Source organism: Lipophrys pholis (genome assembly GCF_963383615.2).
Source record: "Lipophrys pholis genome assembly, chromosome: 3".
NCBI classification, from domain to species: Eukaryota; Metazoa; Chordata; class Actinopteri; order Blenniiformes; family Blenniidae; genus Lipophrys; species Lipophrys pholis.
The window spans coordinates 4,576,076-4,601,985 of record NC_137627.1 but is presented as its reverse complement, the minus strand read 5'-3'; the positions used below and the strand labels follow the sequence as shown (position 1 = coordinate 4,601,985).

The 25,910-nt window shown below is 42.0% G+C and overlaps 2 protein-coding genes across 2 annotated transcripts in view; one reads left to right on the top strand and one right to left on the bottom strand.

The window, feature by feature from the left end:
• Positions 1-374: 374 nt before the first annotated feature.
• farsb (phenylalanyl-tRNA synthetase subunit beta) lies at positions 375-19,170 on the bottom strand. The gene is made up of 18 exons (XM_080458942.1): positions 19,071-19,170; positions 17,785-17,840; positions 17,465-17,619; positions 16,174-16,246; positions 15,959-16,074; positions 14,882-15,032; positions 14,688-14,796; positions 14,278-14,348; positions 14,133-14,194; positions 13,448-13,499; positions 12,795-12,856; positions 11,422-11,629; positions 11,259-11,339; positions 11,079-11,171; positions 10,135-10,252; positions 9,724-9,876; positions 1,794-1,941; positions 375-1,398 (listed from the first exon to the last, which is right to left on the bottom strand). The coding sequence occupies exons 1-18, from the start codon at positions 19,126-19,128 to the stop codon at positions 618-620; spliced, it is 2,547 nt and encodes an 848-aa protein (XP_080315068.1). The 5' UTR covers positions 19,129-19,170; the 3' UTR covers positions 375-617.
• Positions 19,171-22,562: 3,392 nt separating this feature from the next.
• acsl3a (acyl-CoA synthetase long chain family member 3a) overlaps positions 22,563-25,910 on the top strand; it is a 32,522-nt gene continuing 29,174 nt past the window's right edge. The window contains exon 1 of the mRNA XM_080460024.1: positions 22,563-22,736. The gene's annotated coding sequence lies outside the window, so the exon portion shown is untranslated. The remainder of the gene's footprint in view (positions 22,737-25,910) is intronic.

Genomic DNA, 25,910 nt, shown 5'->3' with positions numbered 1-25,910 from the left:
TTTCATCCACCAGACAAGCTCGTACCAGCCTGGGGGGGTGAAAACCAGTTTAACGGAAAGCTCGGCGGCTTCACTGCAGCAGTGCCCGTCTCTGTGCTTAAAGCCCGATCAGTCGGCGGGGTGGGGGGTGGGGGGGGATTGGGGGGATTGGGGGGTTAAGCCATCTATTGCACCATGTTGGCTCAGCTACTCAGTGTGGGAATGAAACGGTTAACGCCGCTTCGCGACAGTAGACTTTGAAGGAATGCCGAAACACCTGTCAGACCTCATTTATGAGACGGCTTATCTGCGCGGCTCGTCTTCTTACGGGAGTCCACCGGCTGCAATGATTTGCCTTTGAATTGTCGATAATTCCACAGAACTGAACCACAGACCCCGAGAGAAACGTTAGAATGGCTTTATTCGACTTCTAAAGGAGACAATCTTTTGTACTGGTATCAAAAGAATGACGAGTCTTTTTTTTTTTTTTTTTTACATAAAGCACCTGAGTTTGTGTTCTACCACACAGATCATGAAATAGCTACTGAACATAGTGTTCCATACATCAGTGATCCGGCGCCAAGACCACAGAACGTCAGCTGGTACCATTCAGCCAATTAATCCCCCATCTGGATGATTCAGATCTTATTGAAGGCAGCCACATCAACAGATTGAACATAATCCTCGAAGGCGGTGATGGCTTCCTCCAGCAGATCTGTGCCCACCTTGTCGTCCTCCACCACGCATCCTATCTGGAGCTTCTTGATTCCGTAGCCCACCGGAACCAGCTTGGACTGCCCCCACAAGAGCCCGTCCATGCCGACGCTGCGCACGCACTCCTCCAGCTTGGCCATGTCCGTCTCGTCGTCCCAGGGCTTGACGTCCAGTAGGATGGAGGACTTGGCAACGAGAGCCGGCTTCTTGGCCTTCTTGGCCGTGTACTCGGCAAGGCGCTGCTCTTTGATTTTAGCCGCCTCCGCGCTCTCCGTCTCTTCATCCGAGCCAAAGAGGTCAATGTCATCGTCGTCGTCGTCGTCGCTTGCCGAGGCGAGCGGGGCAGCCGGGAGGACAAACTGGCTCTTGGATGATGGGAGATTTCCTCTTTCTGCCCCAAAGGACTGAATGTGACTGTACCAGCGGCTGAGGTGGCAGAGGGTCGGCGAGGGCGGGGTCGGGATGGCGTCAAACATGGCGACGTCCGCCAGCGACGCCACAAAGCCCTCCAAGTAGCTTTTGTCGGCCAGAAAATCATCGAGAGCTTTCAGACCCGCTTGTGTGCTCACGTCTCCGAACACGGTTTTAGTGGAAGTCGGGCGAGGGAGCGGCGTCTGCACGGATCCGTCCCGCGTGGGGAACTTGTGCTTGATGACTTCTTGCATGGGGACGTCGTGTGTGAGGAGGGCTTCAGCAGTGTGGCCACTGGAAGAACCAAGGCAACAAAGCAACAGGTAATGAGTCACTGAGTTTAATTACCATGCACTAACCCCAAGGCACAAGAAGTCTAAATTAAGACCAGGCATGCAAGCACAAGCACAAGCCCACACACACACAGACACACACAATCCATGTCACAAACACAATGGGAATCTTAACTTTTAATTCTTCTGACTTTGGTAAAAACAACCTTGTTACTACCCACGTGTAGAAAAATCAATAGTTCCATGTGATGCTGCATAGATTGTCCTAAAGTCTTTTGTCATGCACCAAATAGAAAAGAAAATTAAATCCCCATATTATGTTCCAAATGTTTGTTTTTTTTAATGGGGAGAATAGAAAATGCACGTATTGGTTTAGATTAAGGAATGTGAAATCACAGGAAAGGCTCGATGTCCATCTCCAGGGCGGAACAGGGCATGGTCAACTCGAAGCGGTTGATGACGTCTGGGTGGAGGACTCCCAGTCGCCCAACACTCTTTCCACGAACGAAGATCTCGGCACATCGTCCGGGGAAAAAGGTGGAATCTGAGAAACAAAAGGGAAACAGGTTCTTAGTTGGGGAGAAGACAGTCTGGTTTCATGTTCATCCAAGAATCAGTAATGATATTAATAATTAAGAACACCAACACCAAGGGCCTGATTACAAGTGAAAACACATTTTACTACGGTTGTAGTGCGCATACGCAGTAGCAGCGGTTAAATTTTTTTTAAAGTTGCTTCATTCACCCTTTCTGCAGAGACGGGGGTTCCTGCTCTTCATATGGAGACATTTCTAACCTCTCTGCCATCAGGCAAATCGCTGTTTGGATTCATTTGCTGGGCCTGTCGGTTCTTGACCAATAGACAGCTATCAGAACTCAACTTCACTTTCAGTGGATTTTTTTTTAACTCAAACTAATTGAGAGATCATTTAAAATCGTATTTCAGACAAAAACCCGCAGAGCTCTTTGGATTTGGCACGGTGACAGCTCAACACTGCGATAGAGAGCAGCAGAGCGTGAATGTCGGCGTCAAGCCGGACCCACCAGGTTCTAATCATTTACAACCAACCTGAATGCCCCGTCACAACTGTGCTGGATTGTAAGGTTGGAAAACTACAGAGTGTCTGTTATTACAGTTCAATCAAATGATTATAAATAGAAAGTGTTGATGGGAAATAATTTGCTCGTCATCAACTTCATGGATGGACACGAACCAAAACATTCACATTGGGAAGTATTGGCCTTCATGATACTAAACTTCATACAGTATAATAAAGATTTGTGATCCAGACAGGTTTGTAAATGGCAGGTCGTACATGTTGTATGTGTCAGAAGTCTTTCACACAAACAGACTTGCATCCAGGGCTGCAAAACCTTTTTTTTTTCTTTTTTTAAAATGGGAAACTTTCCATGGGGATAAATGGGAATTAACCAGAAATTCAATAAATTGAAATTTGGCTCTCCATAGGGGAATTTAAATATAGTTGGGGAAACTATATTTTAGCATTATCCTGCCTAAAACAACCAGATTTCATGCAAGGGCAGTTGATTATCTATGCCTTTCCTCATAGGACAAAAGCTTCCTGCAGGTCTGTTGAGGCCACGCCCCTTATATCACATGCACTGTGCCCATTGCGCCGTCAGATGCGGAGATGATTTCTACAATCCTGGACCCAGAGCACAAGACTATTGAAGCTATACATTTGAGCCCGTGGACTACGTTTATCTTAGAAATTAAACAGAAACGTTAGCGGTGTTGAATCTAATCGTTTCTACGATGCATGGTGACGTGGACATTTTTGCATCGATGCAAGAATTGGGGTTCTTCTCAGAACGTTGGGAGAACCTTTGAAAGGCTGACATCTACAACATTTCTTCTGAACGCCTCACCTGGGTCAACAGTCAGCATCAGGACATTAAAATCTCTGGTTCTAATTTTACACGGCGTCTGTATGCGAGTATGTGGCCTCAGGTGAAGATGGTGAGAATCTGCAGGTTGATCTGTGATGAGTTTGCATGTTCTCTATATGCATGAGAAGGTCTTCGTCTGCTGTTTGGACTTCCTCCCACAATGCAAGGACTGTCAGCCTGTCAGCTTTATGTTTTGCTGTAAATCGCAGGCGAGTTTGTGTGATTCCATCTGACAGCAGCAGCTCTCCAGGAAGCTGGAAACAGAGAGTACACTGCCTTTCTTCCTGCGTGGGCCGGGACAGTCACTAGCCTCGATGTAGAAAACGGAGCGACGACTTTATGGGATGTACTTACCTTTGCACATGCATCACCAACGAGTTTAAATGAAAGAATACCTATAAAACTGTATTTTATGTGCATTTTTCTTTTAAAATGTACCTTTATTTGAACACTTTTACTCCCACCCTATAGCAGCTGACAGGATGGAGCACAAGTATGTCTCATCACCATAAATCCTTGACTGTTTATGATGTATAGAATTTTCTTTTTTTCCCTGAATCAGAGAAACAGCTTTTTGTCTTCCGAGCACTTGAACCCCAGGAAGACATCCAGTCCCATCACTCATGTCTAATCACAGACAAGATCCACAAGCATGTCACACATTCCGAACATCAGTTTGTTAATACTTTTGCACAGTGGCAAGAACAAACGGTCAGTTATGAAAGTTAAATTTATGTTGGAAAAAGAAGCAGAAGTCATCAATTATTGCACATTTTGTCAAGCCATAAAATCTGCTAATTTCAAAGATCATATGTCGGCTGGTCCAACTGTGTCAAAACCTCACTGGGCGTGTTTATAGTCGCTCTTGACCACACATACAGTAGTTGGCAGCTCACGCGTCGCACTGGCAGCGCCTCCTTGTTGTGCTGCATCTCAGACTGTCGAGCCACTTCACTTCTTGTGAGTGCAGCTCCCTTTTTTCTAAACAATTATCACCTCCACAAGACTGTTCACAGCCTTCAAAGTGTGCTGGCAAACTCCTCCTGACCACTGTGTTACTATCTAAACACACCATCGGTGTGATCTCGCCGCTTTCTGGATGGCGCTCGTTTGCTGCTCAAAGCCCGCCGGTGGAGGTGTGTGTGTGTTTTACTGAAGCGCTGACGGTGTTTCTCTGCAATTCTTTCACATCAGAGAGATCATGAGTCAATTGTTGGCGGTGTGGGCGATCCCGCGTTACCTCGCTTCCTCCCTGATGATCATTTGTTCACCCACGTTCATTATCAGCAATTACCTTCTACCTCGGCTATTCCGAGCGGATCTATACTTGTTCACCGTCACAGAGGAACAACCAAAGCTGAAAAGTGGGAAAAGGGTATATCTTTAATGGACGGTGACAAACTGGATTCTGATTGTTTAATATTAATCAACCCAACACTCCATATGGTTCAGTGTCAAAGATCATCAACTGAATTTTCCACTAATTTCTCCCGCTCTCTCTTTGGGTGTGTGGCAGGAGTCTGGACTAAAGGCCACGTCGCTCCACAACTGCTCCTGTCAAATCGTTCGCTCACTTGCTCAAAAAAAACAACAACAACACACATGTGAACCAACAGAAAGACGGACTTGTCAGAAGATGACAAGATACAGGGGTTGCCATGACAACAGCCCCACACGTTCACACGGACATGGCACTCTCCCATGGTGCACTGCTTCTTCCCACGCCGCCGTGCTAATAGGTTCCAGAGCCCACTGCTTCAGATGTTCACTCATCACTATGGATGAAGGCCTGCAAACATCCATGTTGCCCTGTACTTCACAGTACGAGTGTGTGGCTTCTTTTACCGTCTTTGTGGGGTCGGACTCATTTGTGGCATCTCTTATCTTGTGTTTTACAAATATCGAAGGGTTCAGAGGTAAATATTACAACTGTGTGTAAAGGCAAAAAGAATGCATTGCATTGAGAAGTGGGCCTAACAGTGCTGTACAGCCTAGTGTGTGTGTGTGTGTGTGTGTGTGTGTGCGTGTGTGTGTGTGTGTGTGTGTGTGTGTGTGTGTGCTAAGAGGCTTCTAAAGCAGGGAAATTCTAGAATTTCTCACAGTTGCCTGTTCTGCGCCTGTTGAGTATATTAAATTGGTGGAAAAGTGAAGTGCCTGCGTCGGTTCACACGTCATCCACTTGTACCATAAGCGGGGGATGCCATGGCAACTATATAAATAGCTCCGGCACATCTTAAATAACCAATCAGTCAATGAAAATCCTACACTTGAGCCAGGCCACTTTCCGCCCACTCTGCTTCCAACTTTCAGCAGAGCTCTCAGCACAAGGGGAGACGTCGATCGATGCATGGTGGAGCGCAGCGCGCCGGCTTTACCACCGGGTCTATTACTACTTTCACTGGACTTCACACACGTTCTTAATGAAGCTGTAACTAAACTGATTGAAGCAGATTCATCATCGTCCATGCAGCCGTTTCACACCAGGAAATTATCATTACTAGCACTGACTTCCAACAATGAGTTTTAGGGTTTTGACAGTCCTAATCTACACAGTTTAAATGAGTGGTGAACACCTGGAAGACCACCAGACGTGTTTGTGAAAAGGTGGTCAGAGCAAACAACGTGATTTGAAAGTCTAATTATTCATTCATGCATTGTTTATGACTTGGCATATTTGAAACAGCTCTCATTCAAAAACTCTTGAGGAAGCCCGATTTAAACAATCATTTGTGACTTTAGTTAGAAAAAAATTTATACGAGATTTAAAGGTTATGACCCTTAACTGAAGTCATAACAAGCAGGTAGATATTTCACAGTTCAAGCAGACGATTCCAAAACCAACAACATATCTGAGCGAAAGGAAACGTCTTCTTACTGCAGAAAACAATTGAGAATTATATTTCTTAAATGGATATTCATAAAACATGAATAACAGTCACACTTCATGGAGGAGGGCTACAAGAGGTTGCAGTGGTTAAGAGTTGCAGCTCACTGGGAGAAAATCACTGGTTTGAGTCCCGGATTTTGGGTCGTGCCAGAGATTTCTGCAGGTGCTCTGGTTTCCTCATTTCCTGGCTAATTTGTGACTAATATCTCCTATAAATGTGAACGATTTTCTGTCTGTTTGCTCTGTGATGGACTGATGTTCTTAGGAGTACCCTGCAAGGATGCCCCGTGACCATAAGTTGGATAAAGTAGTCTAAAAGATGGATGGATTGATTGATGATGGATTTATGATATCAGCCTTAAAAAAGGTGCGTCTTCAGCAGCTTTTATTGGTAGTACAGGAAGTATAATGTGTTTTAATGACAGTACGGCTTACCAATGACAGTTGCAGTGATGCCACGGTATTGAACTCTCCAGAAAGAATGTACTTATTCAACTAATCCAGTCATAAAGGTGGCATGACTGAACTAATGATGTATTCAAGTGATTTTCAGATGTTCTCATTTATGTCGATTTCTGAAAACGACCCTGAATTTGTGTGCCGGTAAAATAGCACGAATGCTCCCGTTAAATTAAATTAATAAATGAAAGAAAAAAAAATGTGCTTGTGCATTTTGATAATTCTCATGAATGACTGAGATTTGAATGAAGCTGAAGTTTCAGAAAGAGCTATACAATACAAGGTAGAAGCTCAGAATGGAAGTAGACTGAAAATGTGGATGTGATCTAACATTTTACTTCCTTGTGAAACAGCAAACTATTGTTTGGGTGTCACTTTCATTGTCACGTCAAAAAGGGAAAAGAAAAAGCCTTCACCTGATAGCGACGTCTCTGCTAACAAATGGGTCAAGACCTTGGATTGGACACAGTTGTTAAGCAAAACGTGTGCATCTGTTCCTTAAGTGTTCCTTCTCCTGCACTTCAAATCCCCCGACTCAACATTTCATTCCCCCCCCGCTGAGTGGCGGAAACCGGGTCCTGCCTGTATTCCCCAGGAGCAGCTGTGAGCTCTGCTGATGAATGCCGTTCTCAAGGAGGTGCGTCTGCATCAGGTGGGCTCTTAAGACTGCGGTCACAACCTTGTAATGGGGTTAAGGACACGCTGACATATGGGGGGGGTTGAGCTAATGGTGCATGGTGTGCATGGCCCAAGTGTGTGTGTGTCCAGGGTGATGTGCACTAGAGTCCACTGTGCGAGGATGTGCATCTCAGCTCTGTTTAGTGTGTTTGCCGGTCAGATGGCAGGTCTGAGTTCCCCCCCCCCCACCCACACTCCTGAGGGTGGCTACTGTGTGCCAGCCTGTCTCACTCTGGTGCTGTGACTCTCATGCACTCTCTCATACCCCAGTCCTCTCACACAGCCTCCCTCCCATGTTTCATCTTCCTCTAATAGCTCTATCCGTCGCTCTCCCTGACACAGCTTCCCCTCACCACCACTTCTTTATCTGCACTCTCAAGTCTTATCTCATCTATTCTTCATCTCCCCATCTGCCTCCTGCACCTCCTCCTCCTCTTATCTCCCATTCACCGATACTCAAGCTCATTGATTAGCAATCTGAACGGCCCCTCAGAGGTACGGTTAGACATCCCACGGTGTGACCTTGGAGCATGAAAGCCAACTAGAGAAAATTGAGCGTTGTGGGAACGAGGCTGGCCAAAAGGAAAAGACTGACGAGTCCAAACCGGGTCTCTATGGAGAAGAGTAGGAGCCAGAAATGCAAAGCGATTCGCCTGTGAAAGACTACACACGCACAAGTCGAACTCTAATTACTAATCTCGCAGGAACCAAACTCCTGCACCAGAAAGACGAACATTCCACGACCTGCCAATGTACGACTTCATTGCACGTATCATCGAGCCAATCACTTGTCACCACCACCTCACGAAACCAGTCTGCAAACGATTCAACGAAGCAGCAGTTTAAAGCTCCTCTGCATTAAGGTCAACGGGTCTTACCAGACGAGGAAGGCTGATGCAACTCATTCAGTTCATGTCACACGCTTTGACTGAATGGCACTCACAAGCAGACTTCTTGGTCCAGAGCAGATGAAATTCTAATGCTGAGAGAAAGCTTTTGATTTTTTGGTGACTACAGGTACGCGTCACGTCAAAGCTATATGGTTTCAAAAAGGACAAATAGTGGTGTTACACTGATTTATTCTACGTTGCTATAACTGCTGCATTTGGATGTAGAGCAGGACAACATTTAAAGAGAAGGGAGCGGTTGTCCAGATAAAGTAGCTTTCCCACTGATGTTCTCTGACAATCAGAACAGAAACGTCTGGAACTCTTCACTCAGGATGCAACAAGAAGTGATAAGTTTGTAAACAAGTCAAAATGCTCAAATTTGTGATGCAGAGCCGTTTAATTTAATCACAAAAATGTGGGACATTTGCTGCCAATATCCACATGTAGAATGGTCGTGTTAAAAAGGAGATACTTTTTGGGGAACTTACAGTGGACAAGAAAAGCACCTGTAACTAATAAAGACTGACATCTGAGAACAGGAGAAACCCGTCACACTAGATTTTCTACATTAGGTTCATTGTATCATCCATCTTGGAATCTATAAATCATCTTTTAATAACCAAACTAAACAAAATCGCAACTCTATAAAAAAGCCTTTTCTTATGGTGGTTCTGACTTAAATACATGATTTATTTATCTTGTGTCTGTTTTCTGTATTTTGTTTTTCAAAAGCAGAGAAGGGAATGACGTATGAACAGCAGCAGACGCAAAGGAAGAAAGGAAGCAAAGTGTACGGACACCACTGCTTTATTTCTCTTAATCTGGTTATAGATGTACTGGGACATGTTATACTGACTATATTTTCTTTTCTTTTTTTTTTTAAATGTTGTACTTTGGTCTTAGGAGATTTAGATTCATTGATAACAGAACCAAAAGGGATGTACATCGTTTTTATTTTACGTCCAAAAAACTACAGACTGAACCGATTAGTTTGAGCATCACAGAGTGAACAAACCAAACTAACATGAAACTGTTTACTAGTTCTATATTAAAATAAGCTGAATTTACTCATGGCTCGGTTTTAGTTTCAGAAAAGTTTCGCGTTTACACAGAAACACGCTGTAAATATTACGTGATGTCACGGGTTAGCAATGTCACCCGAAGTTAAACGAAAGAAGAGCGATGTCCGCGGTTTGGAGATTCTTACACCGCCATGGAAACTGTACTTTTCTACATTACTCCCTGATTCCAAACAACAACGCGGTTACTGCTCGTCACAGCCTGGATTTACATAATCTGGACAAAACCTGCTTTTTACCCTCGCATGGCCCAGATTCCTCTGATCGCCAGCTTGGACATAAACATGCTCTCCATAGAATGGGATCAAATCTGCTGCTGGGATTTTCTCCTCCCTCTATGGATTCAGCCTTGGGATATTTACCATGAGTTGTAACAGAGCTGTGTGTGGGTGCCCCCCTCCCCTCCCCTCCCCTCCCCTCACCGTCTGCAGCTTGGATGTGGTAGCCCTCTCCACGGGCCAGCTTCACATCCAGCAGCTGCATCGTTCGGTCCAGCAGCCCGTGGATCACCTCGAAGCCCGGACTCTTGTTGTAGTAGACGGCACAGAAACGCCGGCTGTTCCGCGCTCCGACATCTGTGTGGTGGGAGGAAGGAGGAGAGAGCATGAGGGGAGTAGAGACCACTGAGTGGCCGATACGCCATGGATACTTATCATCTTCCCATCAATCATCTGTCAATCCTCCAATGCAGGATGGACATTTATAACTAGGAATTACACTGACATTTTAGCTGAATGTGGTAGGAAACAATAATGACAATCATCTACATCGTGATTCAGTGAATTTCTTAGTGAAATCTGGTATTATTAATGTCAAATAAACAAGTTTTTCACCTTTGGTTTCATCCTTCAGCACAACATCAGAGACCTCAAACAGTTTGAGGGGAAGGGGCATTTTCCTGTTGGCAGCGATGGTCTTCAGCAGGCCTGGCAGCAGGGTCGTGCGCGCCACCTGGTGGGAACACGCAGCAACAGCAGTTGGAAGCATGGCCTCAACTTATTATGGAGAAAGAGAGCGCCCTCATGCGGAGGAAACATGAATAATGGGAGACGTGCGCTCATCACCACAGTAGTTAAACAGGTCTGTCATTATCAATCAGGAGTGTCAAACACATTTTACTTCAGGGGTCATAGCCCACTTGTATCTACATTTAAAAGAAAATACCAAGACTACTACTTAAAATATTGCTTCAACAGGTGAGTCACACGCTCCAAGTCCACTGCGTAATATGTGGTGACTGTCGAAGCCAAGAAATCCTCATAACTGCTTCGTCATATTGAGACCAAACGTTCTGCCTTAAAAGACAAACCCTTAAAAAAAAAAAAACATGAACACAAAAGACAAGAAACAGTTATTGTGGGCTGCCACTTCATGAAATGTGTCTGCACTGAGAGATTTGATTTAATTGCCAACACAAAGAAGCTCTTTGAATTTGTGGCATAGAAGTGGACGTTGAGACGCAGTTCCTTGCGGAGTCGAATGGACATAAGGAAGACGCTTTGAGTTTCACTGTCTCCTATCAGCACCAGATGGGAAACAAGCTCAGTGCTCCCACTAAGTCTTTCTGATGGTGAGTCCTGTATTATTATATAAATTACAATGTAATAATAGAAACGAAAGAGCATAATATAAATCAATAATTATATATTTTACATAGTATGTCTAATATCTAAATGAGATACTCTGACCCTTTGACTCTGAACTGGATGAAGCTTTTATAGAAGATGGATGGATGGACGAATTAGGTGCTGAAATTTCTGCGTCTCTTTTATGTCACCTGGAATTCTGCCGTCTTGGGGTTGGAAATATGTGCCGCCCGGGTCTCTGTGATCTTCTTCCCAAGCTTGTCTGCTATATCTTCTTGAGAACACTACAGGAACAGGAAAAAAATTAATAAAAATATCTTGAGAGTGAAATCCAAACGATTTATGTCATTTTTGTGTTGATTTTGTCTCACCAGGGCAAAGTTGAGCGCCTCAGTGAATCCCGCAGCAGCCAGGTCCTGCCTCAGGAGCTCAGTCAGCTTGTTTAGAGGAAACTGAACACACGAAGAACATTTCATGAGAACCCTGCTCTGACCGGGATCCTACAACCTAACGGACACAGAGGAGAAGCAGTACCTGGTTGGCTACGGTGTAGGTGCGTGGCGTGGTCCGGGTGATGTTGTTGAAACCGTAGGCGATGGCAGCGTCCTCCATGATGTCGCAGGCGTGGATGATGTCGGAGCGCGTGGGCGGGATCTCCACCTCGATCTCGTCGCCCGCCCCGGTGGCCTGGGAGAGCAGGCACATCCTGGTGAGCAGCTGAGCGATTTTCTCTGTCGACTCGCTGTCGAGAGGGAAGAAACAAAATGACGTCAGTCGATTTATTTTCATTCGTTCTCATGCCCAGGAGGAGCAGAAAGAGCCGACGCTGTGAGACAGGAGAGGACACCCAAACTGAAAACTAATACAGACGACGTTCAATTGATTCTAAACCTTTTATAGAGACCTTAAAATGTCTCAGGAAGACAAAGACATTGTCCACTGCAAGATATATGTTCAAAATTGATAAAAAAAACAAAACGAAGACATTATTAATTACAACTCAGATATTGTATGATGCAGATATACTGAAATGAGCTTTAAATGTCTTGAGACAGTAAAATAATTAAAGCTTTTATCAAAAGAATTTAATTGAAATAAGCAGAAGTCCTTAAAAAATGTACTCAAGTAAAAGCATTGTTACTGTAGCACAATATTAATCAGGTAAAAGTAAAAAGTAGGCTACTTGTTGTCAGAGTAATACAGTACTTGGATTAAAACCTACCCCAGTGGCTAGTAATTTCCGAGTAATCTCGTAAAGATATGGGGGATATCTATTTTGTTGTCGCCCTAAATAAAACTACTATATCAAAATACAGAGGGACATACCATCGGTGACGAGTAGATGTCACTATATGATGACAGAAAGCTGCTACAGTACCACAGAAAATCTTCCTTTACTGCTGTATATGACTGACAGAGCAAGCAAAATGTCTATAAAAAGATAAATCTACACAGCAGAAATTTAAATAAAAATGATAAACTATGAAGGACAAAACAAAATCGTACTGAGATGTGAGTTATAGTGCAGAAAATGCAGTACGTATATCACCTCTTTGAGTTGTTAGATCAACTTTCATTTTCAATGTGCGAGAGTCAACAGGTCTGGTTTAAAATACTTTTAATTGACGTGTTTCATCCATTTTGAAGTAGTTTTAATCATTTATTCCCTTCATGATGAAATGATTCAGCAGAAAAAGGGACACGTTGACCACAAGCAGGAGATATTCTCTTCAGAAAACTGCTCCATTTCACTGGAAAAACTCCACTCAGTAACCGAGCGACGGCTCTGAATGTGTGCCAGCATACGTGAAATGTTGCCAGGCCTTTCTAACTGTCAACACTTCTAAACACACTCTAGTATCTGTCGCCACACTAAAACCATGTGCAGCCATAATTTTTGGTCTTACTTGATTCCGACTTTTCGGTTGATGAAGTCGCTGGAGAGCTTCTCCTTCCTGTAGGCCAGCTCCTGCAGCAGCAAGGAAGAAACAGTTTCAAGTGAGAACAGAAAACTTTTGCTGCATTTCGAGTGTCCGTTTACACGACAACGGTGCTCGGAGCCACTGAAAACACAACTTTGTGCAAACTGCTCCCAAGGTGAAACGTTCCGAGTCTGTCTCCATGGAAACGGGAGGAAGTGCAACTTTTTGAAAACACTCAAATTTCAGCAATGTCTTAGAAGCGCTGCTACTGTGCTCCATGCACCATGGTTGTCATTAAAGGTTTTACTGCACATGCATGAGTAGATGGATGATAACAGCAATGGCGGCCTTGCATGAATTTTCTGCCGTTTCTGTGGAAATGGGACATCATGTATAAAATGTTGCTGTGTCAATGCGAGACGTTTCTGAAATGATTACGTAAAAACAATGTGTTTTCACCTGAAATGTTGTGTAAACAGGGACTAAGATACATTAAAGTTGGGTTTAGTTGGGTTCTGTTGTACTCTATCATTGTAAGAGCGCTTTGAGATGTTTGTTGATGTGATTTAGCGCTTCACAAATAAAGTTGAATTGAATTGAAAGTAAAGATGAAGGAGAAGATGCAGTGGAATGAGTACCGGATATAAGCAGGTCTTTCCGTCTGGGTACACAACTTCGGCCTCCTCCACCCTGAAACACAAGGAGAGGAATAAAATCACATTCACTGTGACACTAATGTCTGAACTTTATTCAATTCTAGAACATCAGTGTAAAACAAATGTAGTAATAAAGAAACATTAGCCAAATACAAAGTGTGTGGTTGTTTTTTTACACTAAATGAGTTATTCCGACAATAAACAGGAGCAACAAAAGAGCATATCTGAGCTTTTCCCCACTCTAAATTGCTTTGTTCAGGGGTGTCAAACAGGCCTGAGGACTAAATCTGGTCTAAAACGGGTCCTATTCTGGCCCGCCAAACCAAGAAGCAAATACATGTTTTTTTAAAGACATTTCACTTTATTTCGTACTAGAAATTATCGTTAAAATTGGCTTTATGTTGAGATTGTAGTTATTTTTGGTACTAATTGGAAAACATTTTGCAATAAACAGACTCATTCAAAACTTTTACTCTGCACCGCAAGAAAGAAAGACTTTTAAGTTTTAATTCAAAGGTTATCATGGGACAATTTTACTGGTCCGGCCCACTCAAGATAAAATGTGGAACAAGAACTGAAATGTGTTTGACACCCCTGGATTAATTGAATCGGTGTTACTGCCACTGTGCAAACTGAAGGCACCGTCAAACATTACGTGATTACGTACGTGAAAGGCTGTGAGCAGTACTCGCAGAACATGGTAACCATCATGTCCAACACAATCTTTGCCTGGAGGGAACAAGGCAGAGAGTCAGCTCTGATTCATCACAGATTACACAGGATTCCCGTTTTCTTTCTAAACTGACTTGTACCTTGGTCACGTCTGTGGCCGTGCACTCGATGAACACGTTCTTTGTCTTCAGGGTGATTTTTGAGTGGTCCCCTGAAACACACAGAAATACAATATTAAGCCATTTTTAGCCATTCTTTCTGAAAATAAGTCTGGTATGTAAATAAAATATAAAAAAGACAGCATTAATTTAGATGCGGCTCAAGAGCAGCAGGTTGAAGATTAGAAAAGCTTGAGGGATTTTAACTTGAATCAGAAAATTTTGTTTTTGAAAGAGGAAGAGGATGTGGAAGCATGAATGTTTAGAAGAGATTTCCTATCACCGTGTTTTATCTTAAGTTTAGTCTTCCTCATATGAACACTTGATGAAATAAAAACAAAATATCTGCAATATTTGAAAAGAAGGGGAAAACAAAGGAGTGCAGTTCTCACCATTGATGATCGGAGGCATGGACAGGACGACCCCGTTGCTGTCGTAGATGACGGGGTACGCTGGTTTGTCTTCAATGATGTGGAGATAATGCTTCAAGTGGCTGTCTGACTGCAGGAGGCCATGAGAAACAACACTCCGTAAATACAAATGTACCCAAGGACACAATCAGCTGGTCACACCAACAATGAGTCACCTTGTAGAGGGTCATGAGCTGCGTGGCCGTGTACTCTTTGGTCTGGTTCAGCGGCTTGAAGCAGATGTCTCCGGGCGGCTTGGCTGTGTAGGTGAAAGGACCAGAGATGGTGTCCAGGTCGTGGGTGCCGATGGCCACCAGGCTCCTCTTCCTGCAAAGACGATTCAAACCAAACTGAATGACATTCAGACCGTTAACGCGTGTAAAGGACCACATCTTTGAACGACTGTAAGAAATCCTCACTTCAATAAGTCTTAAACATTTATTTATGCAGGCTGCGTTCATATATTTTGGTCTTGCCCACATTTTTAAAACTATTCTGGAAGGAGGCGGAAAATCATCAGAAACCCCCTGTAAAGCACTGGAGTTTTCGATTGTCTCAATGCACCTTGGAAAACGCCCTGAAGGTCTGTGTGAAAGAGACACAAACCTTCTGAGGATGATTATGGTAGCAGGTGAAAAAAAAAAAAAAAAACAAATGCTGCAGTTGGATCCACCCAACAAAGTCTTCCAGGAATTGTGCATGTTAGACTGAGTCATCCGTTGTAATCTGTACATTATTCTGTTTAATGATACCAGCACGCAGCTTTGCTGTGATCATTTATAAAGTTGGAAAAAAACATAAATCATAAAGTTTAAGAAACAACAGAAACATTTTGTACTAATGTGAGTTAAGTGGGAGTTGGATGGATATGCACAGACACCTGTGGCCATATTAGATCACGTGTTAAAACTATGTATTCATTATTATAGTTAAAAACTTCACCTTGGAAGACATTTACAAATAGTTGTGTTTTCAGTGGCGCCCAGCACCCAAAGGTTTTCCATTTTCCTTTTAAAACTTTGTTTTGGAAACGGAACGTTAATCTGTTGAGAGCAATATGTAAGATTTTTTCTTTTCGTTCCATTTTTTAATAAATTGTTAATATGTGTTGGGAATATCTTGAAACCACTGAGGTTGGTATTAAAAGTCACGTAACTGAGCGGCACCGTCTAAAATAACTACGCGAAACGTGTCACTGGGCAGGAAGTAAGACAACAACTTGTCTGATCGTTGTGTCTTTTCTGTGCTCTGACCTGCAGATGTTCTGGTGGAGCTTCTCCTGCAGCTCGATGAAACTGTCGTAGCGCTCCTGAGTGAAAGTGATGTTTCTCAGCACTGCGGCCACAGCGTGTGGTCGCACTGCGGCCGTCTGCAATTTAAAAAAAAAAAAAAAAACAGAACCCACTCAAGACGGCTGCTGGCCACGAGCTGCTTCTTCACAGTGACGGACTTCAAGGTTCGCACTCACCTCCTTCGTGATGACCAGCTTCTGGGGCTCCCCGCTCGCCGGGCGAACGCGTCTGTAGCGAGGCGCCTCGAGTCTGAAAAAGAAATAAATCTGTGACAATGCTGAAGCAAGTCAGCACCAAGTATTTTATAATACTCATGCAAGAAGTAATGGGGAAGGACTTTTACAACGTATCACTGCAAACTGTCAGAAGAAAAAGGTCCTGAATGATTTTAAATTTCTTAGTTTTTGCATGAATTCATCAGAAAATGTGATCTTAGCCACAGCAAAGACTAAACCTAATACATGTTTAATCTTCATAAAACATTCAGTGTGTGTCTGGAAAAAGGAATTAAAACTTGGATTTAACAGCTGCTTCTGCCTCCTTTGGCAGCAATAAACTGAACAAGTTCCTCCAGTAGCAGCCGATCAGGATTTTTACTTTTCCTCCTCATAAAGCTGCCTGGGCTCAGATTATTAGGATATCTGCTTTGAATTGCTCTCCCGAGCTCACGCCACAGCATCTCTGTTCGAATCAGGTCCGGACTCTGACCTGGTGCTTCCAAACGTGTAAGTTTAATTTGTTTGAAGTTACTTGTTCATGCATTCTTTTCTTGTAGGCTAGATTATAGTAACGGTGTGTTTACAGTCAGGAATCTGTCAGACAACTGCAGCTCATGAGTTGTCACCGACACAAAGATGGCGGATCACATTACACCCAGCTTCAATCTCTGCACTGGCTGCCTGTGTGTCAAAGGACTTCAATATCTTACTTGTGTTCTATAAAGCTTTGAATGGTCTCGGGCCTAAATACATCTCTGATTTACTTGTAGAACATGAAACTTCCTGAACACCTGAGGACTGACACACTCACTTCCTTCAAACAGGATTATTTGCACAGGTTTTCCAATAAACAAGAAATTGTATTTAACTTAATCATAATAAATCCTCAACTATTTAGTCTCCTTTTTAACCCGTTCTTAATCACCTTGTGTGAATGTATTTTATAATGTTAATCACTAAATAGTCTTACTTTCATGTATTCCCTTTATTTCCTTGAAAAGCACTGTGAATTACCTTGTGTCTGAATGGTGCTATAGAAATAGATTTGCCTTGCCATTACTGTATTCTGCAGTAGTCTAGTCATCAGAGGGTTAAACCAGAAAAGAAAGGATAGCACTAAAGTAAAAGCATCTTTCTGACCTGTCCCATTTACTTATCGTAGCACAAAATCAAAACAGACCGGTTGAGTCTTTGCTTTCGTTTTAACAAGACTTCATTGCATATCAGCTCGTCTTCCAACATGACTCACTTATTCTTGAAGACCTGCAGTCCGCGGACCAGCCCCTCCAGACACAGCAGGTCGTAGCGGTTAGCAGGCACGTCGATCTTGTACAGGATGACATCGGAAGCCCCCGCAGCCTTGGTGTTGCCCTGCTCCCTGCTGATGATCTCCTTCTCCGATGTCTACCACAGAGACACAGACGAGAGGTTTCTGCATGTGTGGCAGAAGCTCTAAAAGAAGATTCACTGACTGGACAACTATTGTGTTGTATTTATTGACACGTGGACCAAATGAGACTAAACGATTCAAGAGGAAACACTGATGAATGTCACTTACAATGTACTTACAATTTCATCCAGCTCCAGCCCGAACTCGAAGCACAGCTCATCGAACTCCTCATCAGCTAAAACAAATAAAAACAAATATGTTACCAAGTATTCTAAATTGAAGGAATAAAACCTAAAATAACCTCATGAATAAAAGCAAACCAAGTCATTTGGTATTACCAGGATATTGATTTAAATGCTCAGTTTGTTAAAAAAACAAACAAAAAAAACAACACAGTTTCACCTGCAATCTAAAACTAAAACCAATTGAAGTGATGCTAAAGAATAGAGTAGAAACACTCTATTAACCCCAACCTATTCTAAGAGTAGGAGCGGTGAGCTGTCATTACGGCGCTCAGGGAGCAGGGGAGACGATGGGCGGTGCTTCCGAGGCCAACAGTGGCAACCCGTTGGTTCTGGGAATCGAACCAGCAAAAATTAGATCCCTAGTCTGTTTCTACAAGTTAAATCCCTTAACCATTAGTTTTGTGATACTCGAGCGTGTGAACAGAGATGGGATATCGAATGCACAAATTTGTGCTCTGGAAGACAACCAGCATCACATGACTAAGATTGTTCAGAGATGATCCGAGTCTGGAGGCATAAAATCTAAAGCCATCCAAAACCTTTGAGCAAGCCAGGGCAACAAAACATAATTTCAATGGGAACCTTTTGCATATTTCAGCAACACAGTGAGGAAATGTTTAAGTCCAACAACACAAAGGCATGACTGTAAAATAAAGTGTCCATCAGTGAGTTTTGACCTAAAACCCACAACATTTTTAAAAGTTTAAATGTGACACTGTGCATGCATCACAGTGTAAGAGTGTCAGAGTTGCATCTACAAGCTTAAAATAGACGTTTGGAGGCTGCTATAGCCACCAAATCTTCTGTGAACGAATAGCAATAAAATATATAGTGTTCGTCTTTCGATCTATTTGCAGGTTATGTGTGAAGATATTCTGAACTGTGATGATCTATTCTACTGTCACTGACGTTTAAATGACAGCAGCCAGAGGAAATGATGCAACCACCCTGACATCCAACACATGTCAGGACTCCATCTATTTCTCACCACAAGCAGACATAAATTATTCTTAGAAGAAGCATTTTCTATCAAGTGTGGCAGCACCTAAGTGACATTTTCATTCAAAAAAGTTTGAATTGGAATCAGAGCTGGTTAGCTGCTAACATGCTAACACCGAGGCACTCAGTTAAACCACTCCTGTGATGTTCTCTGTCTTCAAGAGTGAAAATGAGGAATGGACAGAGAGTCAACATTATAAAATAAAGTAGATAAGACTTACTGTAAGTTCTTCCCAAAGCTCTGAAGAGAAGATCTCTGTTCACTCCGACAGTCGGCATGTTAGCTGCTGATGCTCATCCAGCTTAGCCCCGTGGAAAAGGACCCTTCTGGTTGCAGGCAGGCTGTCTGCAGCGATGCCCGCTCAGAAATACAGCTTTTATCATTTCCATAAAAATATTAATTTTAAGCATTACGTTTTTCGCTAGAACCAAATAAAAATTCCATCTAAATATATTTTTCGTAAAATATATATTAATTGTGTAACTAGTAGCCTAGTCAGGGTCTGTTCCTGTTATCATTGTCAATGAATATTTGCATTTTCCCGATAGATAATTCATACTTTTTTATTTATGGTGTGTGTTTGTTTTATTTTATTTTATGTGTCTGCAAATGCTTATTGACTACATTTTGAAATATCAATATGAATTTGTTTATGATTTATTCTTTAATAGTTCCATTTACTTTGTACAATGTGGAGCTGCTGTTATGATTCGAGTTATAAGATGATTAAAGTCTTATCAATGTATAATGTATATTTGCTTAATGAATTAAACCATTCTATTATTAAAACTACATTCTTCTTCTTCTTCTTTATATGTAAAAAATAACAGGTTTTATGTGTTGTGTCTTGTCTTTCTTATGTGTGTAATTTCAAAACAATGATCTAAATTCTGAATCCAAAACTGTAAATTCCAAAATGGAAAAATATCTCAGCACAAAGACTTCACACTACTGCAAACTACAACTTCAAAACACAGAGTTAAATTAAACCTGACCAGATTAAAACAAAGGAGAACATATTGAGTTGTTTAAAATCTTATAGCCTAAGGTGATCGTGTTTTGCTGTTCCGGCCCATTTACTGTCAAATCTGACTAAAAGTGGCGAGAGCGAGAGAGCGAGAGCGAGAGAGAGAGAGAGAGAGAGAGAGAGAGAGAGAGAGAGAGAGAGAGAGAGAGAGAGAGCGAGAGAGAGAGAGAGAACGAGAGAGAGAGAGAGCTAGAGAGCGAGGTGCTCCTCACTATTTTTGTGACATCTGCCCTTCCTCTGGGTGTTTTATCCAGTACGATGCTCCATAGCTTTGCATGAAAGGTCAAGTCAGAGTGGAACATGCTGAATGTTCCATTTATGTTTGGAGGGTGACATTTTCAGATAGAAGTCTCATGATTTCTGTGTGACAGCTTAAAAAACGGACGCTGCTTAGATAACAAATGTGCAAGAATGTGCTTGAGTCATCTGACTGCTAAGTGGATAAACTGATGCCAGACACATTCCCGCCATGAAACAATGAATTAACCATATTCTTCTATTTGAGTGACTGAATGAAGGACTGTAGTATTATATGAAGAAGGCGGTGTTCCTTTTACTTTGCTACAATATTTTCTCATTGAATAATTTCCCAAGATGATTATCTTTCTTGCTATATTTATAAATCTGGACGACACAGCAGAACAAGTGTACGCACGCGTCACACGCCATAATATTGTGATAGTTTCACTGAAATTTCAGAGATGGCTTACTTAAAAATACATAATGAAGAGATTCATTTCATTCTCACCTGTTTGTGTTTTGGAGTGGAACCACCCTCTCCTTCCTGGATTTGCCTAACTAGTGTCTGAGTAGCCCAAAGAATTTAAGCATGTAAAGATAGATAGCAGGCAAACATTGGGAGTCAGAAGCACAGACTTTGGACGGTTTTGAATAATATCAGTCAAACATTTCCAACATCAGTGATGCATTTACAAATGAAAAACCTGGGTTTGCGTCACACAGACGTTAGGAAATTGCTATCCATCCATCCATCCATCCTTCCATCCATCCAGACCTCCAACAGCAGGCACCAGGATATTACCCAAACTAATTCAAGTAGTGGAGTAGCTGCTCTACTTTGAGTTCCTCCTGGATAGTTCTTGAACAGAGTTGAGGGTGGGGACAAAAATGCTGAACGTCTTGTCTCTCAGCTCAAGCCTCTCTCTTCACCTCAACAGTAAAATACACTGCAGCGGGGTCGTCGTCAAGCTTTAAAGTCACGTCAGGGTCATGTCAGCAGCCCACATGTCTTTGTGACAGCGCACCAAAATGACAGGGACTTTGCGCCATTCAACACAAACAACAATGGACAAAATGCAGGAAAAGAATGACAATGACAGAGTTTCAAGGAGGGACTTAAAATCCTGCACGTGTTTGTTGAAGCAACACCAAGTGTTTTGACAGAAGGAAGTCTCAGTGCATGTGTCCGATTGTGTGCCTGAGTTGTGTGTGTTTCTCGATGGCTGGGATCTATTTTTATATTAAAATGAAGAACGAATCATTCAGACTGTGTCCATGCAGCGAGAAAAGCAATCCTTTTGTAAAATCGCCTTAAGAAATGTGGTCGTCCGCATGAAACCACCCAAATTTGTAGTATTTATACCGTCTGCCACGGAAATACAGAGAAACACAAGAAAACATGAAGCATAAGAAATTCAAACCCCCCTTAGTGGACTTAGGAGCATTCTGTCTATGTTGTTCCCAATTTCCTCTTATAGCTCAAAGTGATTGAGGATGGTAAAAGTCACAACAAGCTAAGTAGCCTCGGTGGCTTGAACACAACTTTGTAATCCTCCTTTGTTTTGCTGCATAAGCCTTTGATTTAGTCATGAAACCATAAAATGTTTCAAAAGTAAAATATTATAAAACAAAGAATTATAAAAAAAATGTGAGATTCAAATTTGGTAATTGCATTTTGTATGAATTTTTTTTTTTTTTAAGACATTTTCACTTGTTAAGGTTTTTTTTTTTTTTTTTTTTAAATGCACCGAAAGAATAAATGGGAATCTTTTCATTATGTAGTCTCTTTGTTTATTTTGTTGTCTATCCAGAGACCGAGTCAAGACCAAGACCATTGTTAACGTTTATAGTATATTGCTCTCTGTGCACATCTGTGTGTGTTTTCAATATGAAAGCAAACAACAGGGCCAACGTGTGGCCTGGCGTGTCAACTACATTGTTTTCAGCATTTCTGTGAAAAAAAGACATAATTTTGAAAGTGTTATGGTGTAATCATGAGACCTTTATGAAAACGAAAATGCAAAGACAATGCATTTTCACGTGGAACTTTTCCATGTAAACACCGCCTTAATTGCAGCAAGGTGTAATTAAGATGGATGATGGATTAGTGACTTGTCACCCTCAAATTGCTCAAATGATCAACAAAGAGAAGGTTCAAATTAGGATTGGTGACATAAAGTTAAATAATATTAAGTTAATACGTGATAGAGTTGTAAAAATGGTGGGGCAAATTGTAAAAGGAAAAGTGAGCGCGTGCGTTTATATGTGTGCGTCTTGCGCACGGATTCTGGGTCCTCGTGACCGTCAGTAACCCATCCACCCAGCTCGAGGTCCGGCCCCTCGCACGCGCCACCTCCGCAAGTCCAATCATAGCGCTGGAAGGGGATCCCCCCCCCCTCCTGACACCGACCCTGCCTGCCGCGCGAGCACGCATCCATCATCCATAGCGACGCACGACGTGACGCCACGCCTCGCGTCGCGTAGCGCCAGCCGCGTCAGTCGAAACCGGGAGCCGGTGGATGGACGTGAGTCACGGTGGGGGTCTGAAGCGCTTCTTCTCGGTTGTAAAGGGACACTGCACGCCCCCTCGACGCCCCACCACCTCCACACACGCGCCAGGTGAGTCCCCTATCCTCACGCACGCGCTTGGGATGCTGCGCCAGCGTCACGCTGTTAAAGAAATACACTTTGTTATCGGATTATGCGGCATGTTAATCTCGTTTAAATGAGGCTAGAAGAGGAACAAATTTAAAGAAAGTTTTGAGCATTTCACGTCAGAATATTGACATTTTAAACAGTAGAAATACATTGAATATGAATATTTTTACATCAATTGATGACTTTTCCTTAAGTTACCTATACAAAAACTTGTTGCACACAGAAGCTGCTCTGACTTTGAAATATATTAAAAAGCGTTAAAGTGTTTGAAAATGACACATTTAACCATCTCTAGTTTAAAAAGTATCTAATCTGATAACTGTCTCACTGGATTTGTTGTATAGAGTTGGCAACATTGTATTGAGTACCACTCCAGAACTCAAGTGTTGCAAAATACAAAATGTTACAAAGTATGGAAGAGATAATAATGAAAAAAAAAAAAAAAAAAAGTAGTCAAAAGCATCTTCATGGTATTCTCACTGCAAATTTAGGAAACGATTGGGAATTGTGCTCATATAAAAGCTCTAACCGGACATAGCATACTTGAAACTGGATGATCCTCAGATTTTTTCTGGATCAACACTAACTATCTCATTCACTCATTCACTCACTCACTCACTCACTCACTCACTCACTCACTAATTAAATTCATTATTAAGTTGAATCAAAAAGTTGTTTTTAAATAAATGTAACAAAAATATTTCAGGTTTTAAAAACAAGTTGCAGTCATATTAAGGAATTGTCACATAAAAAACTTAAACACCAAACACCTAAAAGTAAGAAAGTTAAATATTTCTTCTTTTAATCTTTTGTTGAACCAACACACACTGTTAGACAAAGAAAATATTATTTGTAACTGTGTAACTTGTGACTGTTGTTTGTTTTTGTAATGAACATTTCACTGTAAACATTAACAATGGCGAGTAGATGGACATTCAAATAGACTGAAAGAACTAAGATTGCTATTACAGGTGACTCACAACTACAAAACCACCAAGTCCTTGGACAATATGGACCGGGAGTCATGACACTCTGGTGGCCGCCATTGTTGTTATTGTCCGTCCAGTCGTGCATGAGCAAAATAACTATTTACTACTGCTGTTTGTGCATGCACAGTAGCAGCGTTGCAAAAATTATGCCTTTTCCCCCCGTTTCCATGGAGACGGAGTCAGATCACTTTTGAGAAGTTCCCCTTTGTGAGTCGTTTTCAAAAAGTTGTACTTCCAGTGGCTCCGTGTATCGTTGTCGTGTAAACGAACACCCGAAATGCTACAAAAGTTTTACGTTCTCACTAAGTTGTTGTGGTTACAGAACAACGTCACGCTTTCTGGTTCACTTCATGTATTTGCCTTGTTTTCCCACTGTAAGGTCCTCGACCTTCATTGTAATCAATACAGGGTTCAAATATTATCATTCGGGTTCCTTATTAAAAGTATTTTCAAGTCTAACAAGTTGACTGAAATAAATAGGTTGCCATATACTGGAATTTTAAATAACAAAGAAATTGCCCAAAGAAGGACACTAAGAACCTATATTAGGTTTTTACAAACAAAAACATGCTTATTAATTTGTAGAAACATAAAAGAAAGTTATATTGAATATAGTAATCTGAAACTAAAAAACCACAACAATGTTTTATTACTGTACAAAGACAAAAAGCATCTTGTTGAATCTCTGCTAGATTAACATTATTAGAAAAGTTGATGATATTAGCTGGATACGCTTAAACCTGTTTTCATATTTGCAATAATATAAAAAAAATTTGATTTTGTGGGGGAAAAAACCCCAACATAGAACAAGAACCATCTGCGACTTTATGGAAACTTATCATCTAAATTATCATTTTCAAAATAGAGTAAATTTTTTCAGATTTTTAACATTTCTACTGGTTTACTTATAAATCCTATATAAGATAGGGGCTTTACATGATTTTTAAGTCATGATGGACTTTAAGTTTTTATTTTTCATTTATTTTTCTGCTATTTTGTGCTGAGTCACAGCAGGGAATCTGGTACGAAACAGGCATAAACAGCTAAAATGGCTATAACAGATAAAATATCTAAATGGAATGAATGAAAAAAAATTATAAAAAACAAATTTGCCAAAAACATATCTTCGGGAGAGGGTGAGACTAGTTTGTTTTTTTTCAATATGTATTTGCTGACGCATTCCACATGAGCCGGGATGGATTCCCAGATCAACTCCAGAAGTTTTATGTTCTTTCTGAAATCGTTGGTGACCGGTGTGTGTGTGTGTGTGTGTGCGATCTGCAGAATCCAAACGATTGCACAAACACACACACACACACTGACCCTCAGCCATGTGTTGGTGGCAGGTCGCTTTGGCCACAATAGCTGTGTTCAAGTCTCTGCAAGACTTGAGCGGAGTGGGCGTAAGTGCGATGACGTGTGCGCACAAAAGACCCCATTGACTCCGTCTCCTGAGGAAGCCATGATTGTCCCAGACACATGCACGGCCGCTCACCCCACCGACACGTACATCATGCCACTACATTACTCAATTAATCCAGCCAGAGCGCCTGCCCGCTGCAGGAAAACATTTATTGAGCAACCACGAGTTTGCATATTTCAAACTACTCTACGAAGCCTGGAGATTAGACTAAACCTTACTTATGCAATTTGGGGGCTTGACCTCTTTGCAGATGCAGACAGAAGTACGTTTTGTTATTTTGGATTGGATGTTTTTTTGAAAGCCTCCGCCGGCTGTTTTGAATTGGTCTCTGCTGGCTGGTAACTGGCTAATCGAGCTCCCCGCTGCCAAACAGCATATGAATTATGGATGGTCTGTTAGTGGACTCCCAACACCTGCCACGTCGATGCGTTTAGTCCATTTATGTGTGTTCGGTTCATGTCGTGTTAGAAATGTTAGAAACACACAAAATAAGTTCCTTTTTAAATAATTGATAACTTTTCATCGTCCATTTGGCGCTATTATTTCAGCCTAACCTCAAGGGAGAACACTTTGTTTTTGTGTTGTCGTTTCGGAAAGGTTTCATGTAACGGCAGAAACACTGGAAATAATGCAGGTAGTGTGCCAGGCCACATGTTGGCGCTGTTGTTTGTTTCTGTAATGAAACCACACACACACACACATGCGTGCAGAGAACAGTACGCT

Excerpts from the sequence above, each read along its gene's own strand:
- farsb (XM_080458942.1), bottom strand. The coding sequence starts at position 19,128 with ATGCCGACTGTCGGAGTGAACAGAGATCTTCTCTTCAGAGCTTTGGGA. Across the intron at positions 15,033-15,958 it reads CTCCACCAGAACATCTGCAG|GAAGAGGAGCCTGGTGGCCA; the intron begins GTCAGAGCACAG and ends TCGTCTTTGCAG. Across the intron at positions 10,253-11,078 it reads CCAAGACGGCAGAATTCCAG|GTGGCGCGCACGACCCTGCT; the intron begins GTGACATAAAAG and ends TGTTCCCACCAG.